Source organism: Schistocerca piceifrons, chromosome 1, assembly GCF_021461385.2.
Source record: "Schistocerca piceifrons isolate TAMUIC-IGC-003096 chromosome 1, iqSchPice1.1, whole genome shotgun sequence".
In the NCBI taxonomy this organism is placed as follows: domain Eukaryota; kingdom Metazoa; phylum Arthropoda; class Insecta; order Orthoptera; family Acrididae; genus Schistocerca; species Schistocerca piceifrons.
The window spans coordinates 157,741,626-157,755,203 of NC_060138.1; the positions used below are offsets into that span (position 1 = coordinate 157,741,626).

A 13,578-nucleotide genomic window follows, 5' to 3' on the forward strand; every position below is an offset into this window, starting at 1 on the left:
CACATTGTTACATCCTCAGGTACTTGTAGTTGCTCCTAATGCTTTAGACATAGAAAATAATTAGAGAGAATAGTTCCATCCTTCCTTTATGAAGCAGTCTGTAGCATAGAAGGCGTCATCACTGTTTTCCCCTACCTGCACCGCCTGCCTTCCTATCTGATATTTCTGCTCTTCGATAACAGATTTTGCTTTCTTTTTCAGTGTTAGTGGAAGAAGTCACGGCGAACGACACGCGCATGATTACTGTCAGCGTAAGACACAGAACAGGTCAGATTAAATGATCTGATGTTCTTTTCCTACAGGTATAAATCACTCAGAATATTGAAGTATTTGGATCAGGATGTCAGTTGAATGATATACTTTCTATGAGATAACGTTACAGAAAGGTAAAACTATGTTTGCAGCATTTGTAGGTGTAGAAGAAACTTTGACTATGTTGACATACATTATTCTAAATTCTAAAATTGTCAGGGATAAAATACAAAGAGAAAAATGTTATCTACAATTTATACAGAAACCATAGTCGATGGATATGAAAATCAGGCAATAATTGAAAATAGAATGAGATAAGACTGTAGCCTATCCCCATGTTAATAAAACTGTACGTTAAGCAAGCAATAAGTGAAGCCGAAGAGAAATGTTGAAAATGAATTAACGTTCGGTGACAAGAAATAAAAAGGTGAGAAAACTGGAAAAGAAAAAAATCGAAGCACTTGAGATGTGGCACTACAGAAAGACGTTGAAAATTTGGTGGACTAAAATTTAAGAAATGGGGAGGTCCCTCGCAGAATCGGCGAGGAGACCAACTGTCATTAAACATTGAGAAGAAGAAGGAACAATATGATATACCATGTGTTAAGACTTGGTACGTAAGGGAGTTTAGACGGTAAAAACTGTACAGGAAGACAGATTGGAATGTGGTCAAGAAATAATTTAGGGTACTGGGTGCAAGTGCTACTGTGATATGTAGAGAGTAGGTGGGACAGGGGAGGAGTGTGTGGCGGGTGGCATTAAGCCTGTCAGAAGACTGATGAAACAACCAAGTTTGCCGATCACCTTGTAATTCCGTCAGAGATAGCACAAGACTTGGAAAATCCATTGAACGGAATGGATAGGTCTTGAAAAGAGATTATAAGATGAACATCAACAAAATTAAGTCAAGATTAACGGAGTGTAGTCGAATTACATCAGGCTGCTCCGAGGAAATTAGATTAGGAAATGAGACACTGAAAGCAGAAGATGTATTTTGCTATTTGAGCAGAAAAATAATTGACAGTATATGAAGACGTGAAGAGAGAAAAACGCAGATTTTCAACGATGCAACACAATTAATATGTCACTTTTTCTAGGCTCTGTAATTAGCACCCATTGCGACGCAGAAATTTGACATTTTGTCTAAAGGTGCCTACCACCTACGTCTGTAATAGGCAAAAGTGGGGCGTTCTCCGACGCCACCTCGGGCTCGATGACGCTTCAAACAGCAGGGTGTCGATACATGTCAAAGAAAGGACTGATTTCCGAAGTTCACATGAGGTCTAAGATTGGTTAATGAGGTCATATTTGCATCAAAATTCACTATAATTCTGCCCAACGCCACTGTGGACGTGTCAGATGATGGGAAGGTCGTCACACCTGCCTTTACCCTCATATCGCCCCTTCTCTTGACGCCTCTGCGACTCAGGGCAGAACCGAGACGCGCAGCGTTGAAATCACCCACTTTTCTTATGAGTGGCCAAGAGAAACGTATCAGACATAGCGCCACTGAGAACTGACACGAAAAGGCCTCATGAGGTGGCATAAAGGGCGTCAATGAAACCACCCCTTCCCTTGAGGCGTTGATTCCCATACATTTCGTGGTCCAAAACGACAGCACGCAGTGCGATGAGCAATGCAATGATGTGCTTGCGAACCTTTTACACTGCTGACACACCTAGGCCGTTTCAATCCTTCTCAAAGGACATTCTGGGACTGCAACGTCACTGAACGTGATTGCACACTTTTAGAGTGTAGCGTGACCTCAATCTTTGCTGTAGTGTACAGGGCATAACCATTAGGGACCGTTCAAAACCTTTCGATGAAATTTGAACGTGATCCGAATCTTTTTGAGCGCTGCTGTTTCGTGCCCCCTCCTTTGTCTTGATCACGGGGGGGGGGGGGGGGGGGGGGGGTTGCGACATTGCCATGTGGATGAATAAAATGACAAAGGATCCCTCTAAGACTCCCCAGTTCTCAACACTCCCGGTGACATCCGCGTACCTTTGCTGGACGCTTCATAGTTGTGCCTGTACAGAGAAAGCCATTCACTGAATCCTAGGCGCCGGCGTGACGGGAATCCCTTTCGACAGCTCTTAGATTTTGCAGGGCCCAGTTCAGCGAGGTAGCACCACTCAGCTGAGGTGTGTCGGAAGGAATCAATGAATGGCTGTCTTTGTACAGAAACATTTATACAGAGCCCAGCAAAGGTGCAATTAACACAGAGCGTGTTGCCGAACTTGGCGGGGGAGTGGGGGGGGGGGGGGGCGCTTAGAGGGACCTTTTGCCGTTTTATTCACGCATGTATCAACGCCGCGAACCTCCTCCCCCTCACCACACGCCACAGAAGGGCACCAAATACGAGGACTGAAAGACGAACACCCTTTCTGCTTCGAATCATGTTCAGATTTCGTCGAGTGGTTTCAAAAGATGCCTAGTAGTTTCACAATGTACAACAGAGAAAGAGCTACGATTGATCTACACTCGAAAGGTTATAATCATGTTTATGGTGTTGCAGACTCACAATGTCCTTAGACAAAGACTGTATCGGCCGGGAGTTGTCAGCAGTGCCAAAGGTTGTCAAGAACGTCTTCCTGCTGCTCATCGCACTGTAGTCCGCCCCGGTAGCTGAGTGGTCAGCGTGACAGACTGTCAATCCTAAGGGCCCGGGTTCGATTCCCGGCTGGGTCGGAAATTTTCTCCGCTCAGGGACTGGGTGTTGTGTTGTCCTAATCATCATCATTTCATCCCCATCGACGCGCAGGTCGCCGAAGTGGCGTCAAATCGAAAGACCTGCACCAGGCGAACGGTCTACCCGACGGGAGGCCCTAGCCACACGACATTTCCATTTTTATCGCACTGTAGATTGTCGTTTTCGTCCGAGAAATGTGTGGGAATCAGTTTCCCAGGCTAGGGAGTGATTTCATGGTGGTCTTTTATGCCACCCCCCTGAGGCCTTTTGGTATCGGTTCTGAGCTGCGGTGTGTCTGAAATTTTCCCCTCGGCCACTCACAAGAAAACCGCGTTATTTCAACGCTGTGCGTCGCGTTCTAACCTTTATCGCAGATGAGTCAAAAGATGGGGTAAATTTTGGGTACGAGGGGCTGTGACGACCTTGTCATCGTGTGAAACGTCCACGGTGGCACTGGGCAGAATCGTGGTGAAGTTTGGTTTCAATGTGACATCATTGCCCCAACTTACACGTCACATGAACGTCTGAGCCCTGGCCTTTTTTTCGCATTTGTTGACAGCTAACTCTTTGAAGCGTCGTTGAGGCTGAGGGAAGTCGCAGGGTGCCACGCTTTTGCACCTTCACAGAGGAAGGTTGTAGGCACCTTTGAGCCAAACTTCAAACTTGTGTGTCGCAGTGGGAGACAGTTACGAGGTCTTCAAGTCTGACCCTTTATTTGCTTTGCGCAATGTGTTACAAAATTAAGTGTTAGAAAGTCTTTTCTGAAAGGCTTGTGGTATAGCCTTGTACGGAAGTGAAACGTGGACCACAAATGTTTCAAATAAGAAGCGATAGAAGCCTTTCAAATGTGGTGCCTCAGAGGAGTGCTAGAGATTAAGTGGATAAACAGGATAACTAATGAGAACGTACTCATTCGAACCAAGGAAACGAGACATTTATTACCCAAGTTGACGAAAAGAAGGCAGTGAGTGACAGGATCCTGAGGCGTTGAGGGTTAAAAGTTGTAGAGAGAGAGCATGTTTTGACTGAAGTAAGCAGGTGTTATAGGTTGCAGCAAGTATGTAGATGAAAGGTCTTGCTCAGGATGACTTTCAATAGTCAGACTTTAACGATGTAGACTGACACTTTGCTTTGATTCTATCAAAGAGCAGTTCGTAGAGACGCCACGAAGAGCATAACCATCGTATTTTCTTGCATTTGTCAATGACTAAAGGTGCTAAGACAAATAGAAGCCTAATAGAAGCCTCAAAGTGAAGTTTACTTACCAGTGGGAACACTGTCAGCCACGGGAAGAGCTATTTTCTGGACGTAGGTGTTCAGGGTGAGCTCCGACTGAAGGGTGAAGACGGCCACGTCGTTGATTGCAACGTTCCTGTGAACACAGATCTTATTTATTGTTCCTGCAACTCTATCATCGAAAAGCTCTATGTCTTTTGTCACAACACATGTCGCTAAACCACTGATCTGTAAGCAATAAACTAATGCCTGTGAAATAACATGAGGTACGAAAACAAATATACGTAACTTCATAACGGCGAGAAGAGGATAATAGAGTCTCAAAATAATCCATTGCAGTTCATCTGTAAGCTAAGATTTATTGCACGAAAAGGCATTGCACCAAGATGACACTGTGAAGTACAATATGCTACAGTGGTGGGACACAAAGGAAAGTGTGCCATACACGGCACATCGGAAGGAGACCCCTAGTATGGGCAGAATTCTTCGTTACTGTGGGTCAGACACTGTGTTGTGCACGTCTGAGACACTGTATTCGAGATGGAGAAAGAAGATGGCACAGCGACCGTATGTGAATGCTACTGCATTAGTGGCTGGTTAGAGAGAGGCCAAAATCAACGTGGTACGCTCTCGGCCGAATGACTAATTCTAACAGTGAACCCACTTCCACTATTGACCTCAAGAGTGCCTGTCCAGCGGTGGGAAGCGTTTTCCAAAGCCATGTTATTATGCCTAGTCCACTGTACGTCTGGTGGGGAGACGTGCGTTGTGTTTTGTGCATCACACTCTGTACTGTCGTTCTGCATGGCTAGAAAAGAGGGCCATCGCACACGGTAAATGTTACATACAGCCGAGGGCCGGTTCCCCCGAAACACACTGTGTCAAAATCAATGTGTTATATTGTTGCCAGGGCCCCATTAGATGCGCACATTATCGTCATGCCCCGTGTTGTTTCGCGGTTATCGATCCTGTTACTTAGGCACGTGTGTGTTCTGATGCCAGAGCAGCTGCTTGAGATACCGGCGACAATACGCAAATTCGTAATAACGAGCAAACTGTCGTTAAGTCAGCGTTATTCTCAGGCGCATCCAAGTGCCTCTTAACTGTTGAGTGACAGGGCGAACCAGTTTTCTGGACAACAGCAGTCTTTCAAGATACGCTGGTCAATCTCTTAGTCTTTTGTTGGTCCCCTCTTGCAAGCTCCTTTGCTGTTTTAACAGATCCTGTCATTTCTAGAGAACATACAATTTTTTCTAGCTGAACTATATGCTGTTATTTATCAGTGAAAATTAAAACGCCCAACACGAACCACCAGAAATGAGTGGATTTTACATCGCAAATAACCATCAATATAACACAAAAATGATAAAACGTAAAATGTAATACAAATATTAGAAGTGAACCACACATTATGGGAGGATCCCTTATGTATACATTACAGATGCTTCAATTTTTATCTGAGCAGAGGCATTGTTTTGGCTCATGTAATTATTCAAATTTCAGCTGTGTTCAGCTCTGTACGAGCACCGCAAAGTAGCAGCCAACTGACGGTATCCCAACCACTTTAATCCTCTTCAAAAGGCAAAGTATCACGTTAATGTGCAGATCAGAGAACAGGTCATGTACTCTATAGAGGAGTAGTCTTGAACATCATATGTGACTTGTGGATGTGCATTTGTTATTCACCGCAACTGCGAGGACCCATAGAAAGAAGCTCAGCAATTTAAACTTTTCAAATTACCTCATATTGCGGGTGCAACACGAAGGAATTGGAATTACCCGTGATAATCAAGGACCCTGTTGGCAATCATGACAACGTAACTGTTCGTCCAGTACGAAGTTGAATAATGTACTCTGGAGAATGACGATCATGTACTTCTGTGTCCCAAGCGTGTTTAGTCATCACTCCCGTACAAACTGAAGAGAAGAGAGATTCATAGGAAACGAATTTTTGCTATCAATCCGCACGTTATTATCTGTATTCGCGACACCACTGCAGTAGTAAGCTGTGCTAAATTGACAGCTCGCTATCCACTGCCGGGGTTAGCTATTTGTTCGTTTCTCTTCAGATCATATTTTCCTCAGATACACATCCGTGTTTATAATACCCCCCAGTAAAAACATCTGTTTCACTATGATACAGAACGAATAACGAGAGTCTGCTACTGCCTCCATTCCGATCCTATAACGTGTTCCCATGGATACCTTTGGCGTAAATGAAGAATAATGCTATCTAATGTGACATTTACTGCGGCAGGTACGTACACACAGCGTTCTGTCCTCCGCTGTAACCTTTATGCAAAAAGATACCGAAAAATTTGTGGAGTCGATCTTCTATGACTCTTATTCTTTGACATGCTATAAGGTTTCGTGGCAGAGAAGTAGATGTCCTTACTGCCACTATCTCTGAATTGCCAGTGAAAAATACACATGACTTCGGCGTCCTTTTCATGCTGTAGCAGTAATGGATGACAATACGGAGCAGCGCACGATTTTGGGAGCTCAGTTAATTGGTTACGACACGCTCGCCTGTATTCGTGTGCGTGTGTGTGCGTGTGTGTGTGTGTGTGTGTAAACGCTCCAGACTGAACGGGTTATCTACAAGGAACGTACACGTAGTACAGAGATCTTATAAACAAAGCGTCGTTATATCATTCACTGCAATGCAGAAAAGCTTGTGGAAAGGTTTGCTTGATTTGTTTGTTAAAATATGAGGACTATGTAAACTGCTACGACCGTCAGTTGATACCTATTTAGAAATCTAATTGCAAGTTTGCATCGCTACAAAATGATGATTATCGCGTATATTATGAGGAGTATGTGTTAATGAACATCTGGAAGGAATTATCGTTTTTATGAACGAAAGTGTAGGTGAGTTTTTTAATGCATTTATTTCTAGTGTTCACTACATTTTTGAGTGACAGTCCCATCATAATAATTGCTCCATGATGATCATGTGGTGGCAAGACTGATCAACAATATAAATAACTGTAAGTAAGCTGTTTAGGTTTTTATGTTGGAAACGTCACGTAGCGCTCTGTATGAAAATCACTGACTGCTGTGTGCAGTCTATGGCTGATTTGCGTAGTTGGAATATTTGCTATTGTACTGTTGGGCAGTTGGATGTGAACAGCACGTAGCGTTGCGCAGTTGGAGGTGAGCCGACAGCAGTGGTGGATGTGGGAAGAGAGATGGCAAAACTTTGAGAGCGGACGATCTGGACGTGTGTCCGTCAGAAAAAGGAAATTTGTAAGACTGGATGATTTTATATATATATATATATATATATATATATATATATATATATATATAAAATGACTTTTGAACACTATTAAGCTGGCAGTATTGGCGCTCGCTTTATTGCAGTAGTTCGAGTAACGAAGATTTTTATGAGGTAAGTGTTTCGTGAAAGGTATAGGTTATTGTTAGTCAGGGCCATTCTTTTGTAGGGATTATTGAAAGTCAGGTTGCGTTGCGCTAAAAATATTGTGTGTCAGTTTACTGATGATCAGAATAATGAAAGAGAAAAATGTCTGAGTACGTTCAGTTTTGCTCAGCTGTTTGAAAATCAAATAACGTAAGAGCTTTACCAGCACAGTCATTTATAATTTTCAAAATGGGACGTTTCATAATTACTATAGAACGTTCCATCAATGTTTTCATTCACGTAGGAAATTATTCTATCAAGAAGTGATGGAAGAATCCACTAATGTAAGGTTGCCTTAGTGACAAACTAGCCATACTGTAGTGCAAAACAGAATAATAACATTCCTTTTAACTCAAAATGGTATGAAACCTTTATCCCTAAACCATTAATACTGACACATGAATTGCAAAAGTTATTTAGAAACGAAGCTATAAACTTGTATAGTTACCACGAGCTACCGCAGATTCTAGTTTACTTTAACTATAAAAGAATTATATTTTAATAAGAAGAAGCCATGGGCCTCAGCTTATGCCAAATAAAAGGCACCACCTTGTGATGCATCCTTACCCCCAAGGCTTGTAATCAGGGTGCAGGATCTGGTCTGCGACTTCGATCGTCTGCTCGGTCCCTTCGTCAGCACTTAAATCGTGTTCTCCGGCTACTGCCTGTAATGTGTAAATACAGGATGTACAATAAAATTGCAAGGTTGTCATATCAGCTAATGTAAGTAGCTCCTTATAAAGATCTGACTGTTCATCACGCTGCTTCATATAGCTTCAGACACAAATTTCGTCACGTGAATTGAAGATGTGATATTATTATTGCATTCAGTAACAATCGAGTGCACAGAATCGTATATAATTAATAATGGTAGAATCATCAGACTCTTCGTATATCATCCAACAAAAATTTGAAGCACTCTTACTTATTAAGTGAGCCCAGCCATCTTAATTCACAAAAATCTGAACCGAAAACGTGGTTTGTTGTGGTAGTAACAACCATTGTAGGAAATTAAACCAAAAAAGCTAAATTTAAGTATGATGTAATCAATACCAAAACTGTGTTGTTCTTAAAAAATGACTGCCAGACGTTGTCATCAATTTATGACAACAAACTTAATACATTATTATATCACGCAAACATACATTCGACAGGCGTTGTATCAGTAGTAGTAGTAGCTTTATTCATCCATAGATCTCTTTTTACAAGGATATAGCACATGTCAAAGTACTTAGAAGTTTAGATCAATTTAAAAAAAGCTAATTCGTATACACATATATTTACAGACTTCTAGTAAGAGACAGTCATTAGATTTACTCCTGGTGTACAATACTTTTTTTACAAATAACTTATTAAATAATTTAACGGCACACTGTCCACTCATATCTCACTATCAGTCACTGCACACACTATACACACATTGTTTCATAACACTTCACTCACTACACACACACTCACACACACACAAACACACACACACACACACACACACACAAACACCCCCCCCCCCCCCCCACACACACACACACACACACAAACACTGGTGATCTCCCATTTGCTATTCTGAAAAACTGAGTCAGCATCCCTCCATAATGAGTGAGATGCTGTGCTCAGAAACAGGAAGAGGTGTTAGTATTGTGCTACACTTAGCTTGGGGGTAAGTAGCTCTAGAAAGGAAAAAGAAGGGAAATTATTTGTATAACATTTTTTTATCAAACCCCTACTCTGTTTTATACGGAAGAGTCTTACAGAATGAAGCAGGCAACTTTTAACAATTTATGGTGTTTCTTCTGGATCTCAGTAAATATAATTTACTTGCGAAGTAAGAACGCCAAGGCAAAAGTTGTAATGCAATATAGTTGTTGTAAATTATCACATTCTATGGTACACACGATGTCGTCTCAAATACATTTTTGTGATAACTCCTTCTTTCCATTGAAACAAAACAGTACAATACTGCGGAATTTTGCGAAAATATGCCGGCTATTGATTGATACAATTTTACGGTATGTTGATAATTTTTATTTTGGGACGGTTTACTTACAAATGAATGAAACACAGGTTTTGTGCCATACGCGTTTCGCCTTTATTCTTTGCAACGCATATTTAGTGGCCTGGAATATGTACATTCTTTTTTGTTTATACTATTCAGTTTACGTTTTGGACATTGTATATGCATATGAAGATTGTAAGCAGTTCTAGCACTTTTTGTATTCCTATGATGAGGTAATAATTTAAATTTCTGCTTACAGATTTCGTGGATGTTGGCCTACATGTTGTGTTTTTTTCGTACTTGTAGCTGTTCTGCATCTTGTAACTCCCATTTGAAATTTTGTTTTCAGACATTAGTTTTGATGTTTTGTTTTGGTTGGTGTTACCAATTACTGAATGTTATTGCCAACTATTGAATGTGTTTTGTGATATCTGCGATCTCTCTCTCTCTCTCTCTCTCTCTCTCTCTCTCTCTCTCTGTCTCTCTCTCTCTCTCTCTCTGTGTGTATGTGTGTGTGTGTGTGTGTGTGTACGTAGGTGAGGACGACAGTACTGCAAAAGTTGAAAATGATTGTTTTATTTGGTCATAACAACACTGACGCTGCTGTAATATATTACGGAATCGATAGGTTAAAAATATCTATTACGCGTTTTTTTTTCTCTTGAATCAAGGATTCATTGAAGTTCGAAGTCTCAACGAAGTAATACCTACTTGAAGGTGAAGCAAAGAAGACCACAGGTAAATAAAAACTTTGATAATCAAGACCAGATTCAAGCTTACTTTCAAATTTACTCTGCATTGAAGTGATTGTTAATAAATCTTATCAGACTATCTCCGTTTAATATTAAATGAAGTGGAAGAAATAATAACAAAAACAAGTCCATAGTCTAACAATAAGATCATAAAATTCAGCTCATATCCTGTTTGTGAAACGTTAAAGATTATGGTCTTTGCCTTGTGTGATGTAAACTTTGCAGAAATTTTGCTCGTGTTGATACATTTTGAAAAAAGAAAGATAGTTTTATGGTATGCGAACTGGTGTTCACTGGTATACGCTTCTGTCATGTCACTGATGATCTTGTTGCCGATTGAAAGAAATCCCTTTGCGCTATTAGCCCTGCTCGCTAGTATAGCCTCTACATGATGTGGCCGTATAACAGCTCGAGGTCGCCCTTCCAATTTAGTAGTTGCTGTTTCATCTACTTCTATCTATGTCTACATGACTGCTCTTGCAATTCACAGTTAAGTGCCTGGCAGGGGGTTCATCGACCCACCTTCAAGCTAATTTTCTCCCGATCCATTCTCGAACAGCGCGCGGGATCTGATTTCTCTTATTTTATTATAATGAAAGCTTCCCTTTATGTACGTGTGCCCCAACGAAATATATTCGGTTTAGAAGGATTAAGTTGATGATCGAAATTTCTTGATAATATCCCCCCGCAAAGAAAAATACATTTGTTTCAATGACTGGTATCCCAATTCGCGTATCATTTCTGTGGCACTCTCTCCCCTGTTTCGCGATAACACAATTTGAGCTGTCCTTCTTTGAACTTAGTCGATGTCCCCCGTCAATCCTATCTGATGTGGACTCCACACCGTGAAGCAATACTCCAGAAGAGGGTGGACAAGTGTAATGTATACAGTCTCCTTCGTATACCTGTTGTATTTTCTAAGTGTCCTCGCCACAAATCGTAGTCTTTGGTCAACTTTCCCCACAATGTTATCTATGTAATCGTTGTAATTTAAGTTACTCGTAATTGCAGTCCTGAAGTATTCGGTTGAATTCACGTCCTTTATATACTCCTGGAAATGGAAAAAAGAACACATTGACACCGGTGTGTCAGACCCACCATACTTGCTCCGGACACTGCGAGAGGGCTGTACAAGCAATGATCACACGCACGGCACAGCGGACACACCAGGAACCGCGGTGTTGGCCGTCGAATGGCGCTAGCTGCGCAGCATTTGTGCACCGCCGCCGTCAGTGTCAGCCAGTTTGCCGTGGCATACGGAGCTCCATCGCAGTCTTTAACACTGGTAGCATGCCGCGACAGCGTGGACGTGAACCGTATGTGCAGTTGACGGACTTTGAGCGAGGGCGTATAGTGGGCATGCGGGAGGCCGGGTGGACGTACCGCCGAATTGCTCAACACGTGGGGCGTGAGGTCTCCACAGTACATCGATGTTGTCGCCAGTGGTCGGCGGAAGGTGCACGTGCCCGTCGACCTGGGACCGTACCGCAGCGACGCACGGATGCACGCCAAGACCGTAGGATCCTACGCAGTGCCGTAGGGGACCGCACCGCCACTTCCCAGCAAATTAGGGACACTGTTGCTCCTGGGGTATCGGCGAGGACCATTCGCAACCGTCTCCATGAAGCTGGGCTACGGTCCCGCACACCGTTAGGCCGTCTTCCGCTCACGCCCCAACATCGTGCAGCCCGCCTCCAGTGGTGTCGCGACAGGCGTGAATGGAGGGACGAATGGAGACGTGTCGTCTTCAGCGATGAGAGTCACTTCTGCCTTGGTGCCAATGATGGTCGTATGCGTGTTTGGCGCCGTGCAGGTGAGCGCCACAATCAGGACTACATACGACCGAGGCACACAGGGCTAACACCCGGCATCATGGTGTGGGGAGCGATCTCCTACACTGGCCGTACACCACTGGTGATCGTCGAGGGGACACTGAATAGTGCACGGTACATCCAAACCGTCATCGAACCCATCGTTCTACCATTCCTAGACCGGCAAGGGAACTTGCTGTTCCAACAGGACAATGCACGTCCGCATGTATCCCGTGCCACCCAACGTGCTCTAGAAGGTGTAAGTCAACTACCCTGGCCAGCAAGATCTCCGGATCTGTCCCCCATTGAGCATGTTTGGGACTGGATGAAGCGTCGTCTCACGCGGTCTGCACGTCCAGCACGAACGCTGGTCCAACTGAGGCGCCAGGTGGAAATGGCATGGCAAGCCGTTCCACAGGACTACATCCAGCATCTCTACGATCGTCTCCATGGGAGAATAGCAGCCTGCATTGCTGCGAAAGGTGGATATACACTGTACTAGTGCCGACATTGTGCATGCTCTGTTGCCTGTGTCTATGTGCCTGTGGTTCTGTCAGTGTGATCATGTGATGTATCTGACCCCATGAATGTGTCAATAAAGTTTCCCCTTTCTGGGACAATGAATTCACGGTGTTCTTATTTCAATTTCCAGGAGTGTATTTGTGTGGTTTACTGAGTAACCGAAATTTAGCGCATTCCTTTTACTTCTCATTTGGAATACTTTACAGTTTTCATTATTTAGAGATAATTGTCACATTTCACAACATGTAGATATCTTGTCTAAATCATTTTGCGATTGGATTTGACCATCGGATGACTTAAACAAGGCGGTAAATAACAGCATCGTCTGCAAACAATCTAATATGGCTGCTCAGATTGTATCGTAAATCTGTTATATAGATCATGAACAGCAGAAGGCCTATAACACTACCTTGGGGAAAGTAAGATATCACTATCGTTTTATTCTATGAATTTCCAGCAATTACAACGAACTGTGCCGTTTCTGAAAGGAAATTATTAATCTAGTCGCACAACTTGACGACAGTTCGTAGGCACGCAATCTGATTAGAAGTCGCTTGTGACAAATGGTGTCAAAAGCCGTCTGTAAATGTAAAAATTCCGAATAAATTTGAGATCCCCTGTCGATAGCACTCATTACATAGTGTAAATAAATGTTGTAAATAAATGTCTAGTAGCTTTTCACTAGAAAGATATTTTCTTAATCCGTGTTGTCTATATGTCAATAAATAATTTTCTTCGAGGGAATTCACAATGTTCGAACACAGTATATGTTCCAAAATCCTGTTGCATATCGACGTTAGTTAAATTGGTCTGTAATTCAGTGGATTACTCTTATTTCCTTTATTGAGTCGGAACTATTGTATTAGCTACTCTGGAAGGGACCGAACTGGTAT

At 42.7% G+C, this 13,578-nt stretch overlaps 1 protein-coding gene across 1 annotated transcript in view; it reads right to left on the reverse strand.

Annotated features, from left to right (window-relative positions):
- The window catches only part of LOC124793457 (trypsin-1-like), a 65,200-nt gene that overhangs the window by 18,571 nt on the left and 33,051 nt on the right, over window positions 1-13,578 (reverse strand). The window contains exons 4-5 of the mRNA XM_047258025.1: window positions 8,175-8,272; window positions 4,210-4,316 (exon numbers count right to left, since the gene is read on the reverse strand). Coding sequence (XP_047113981.1) covers window positions 4,210-4,316; window positions 8,175-8,272 — 205 coding nt within the window. The remainder of the gene's footprint in view (window positions 1-4,209; window positions 4,317-8,174; window positions 8,273-13,578) is intronic.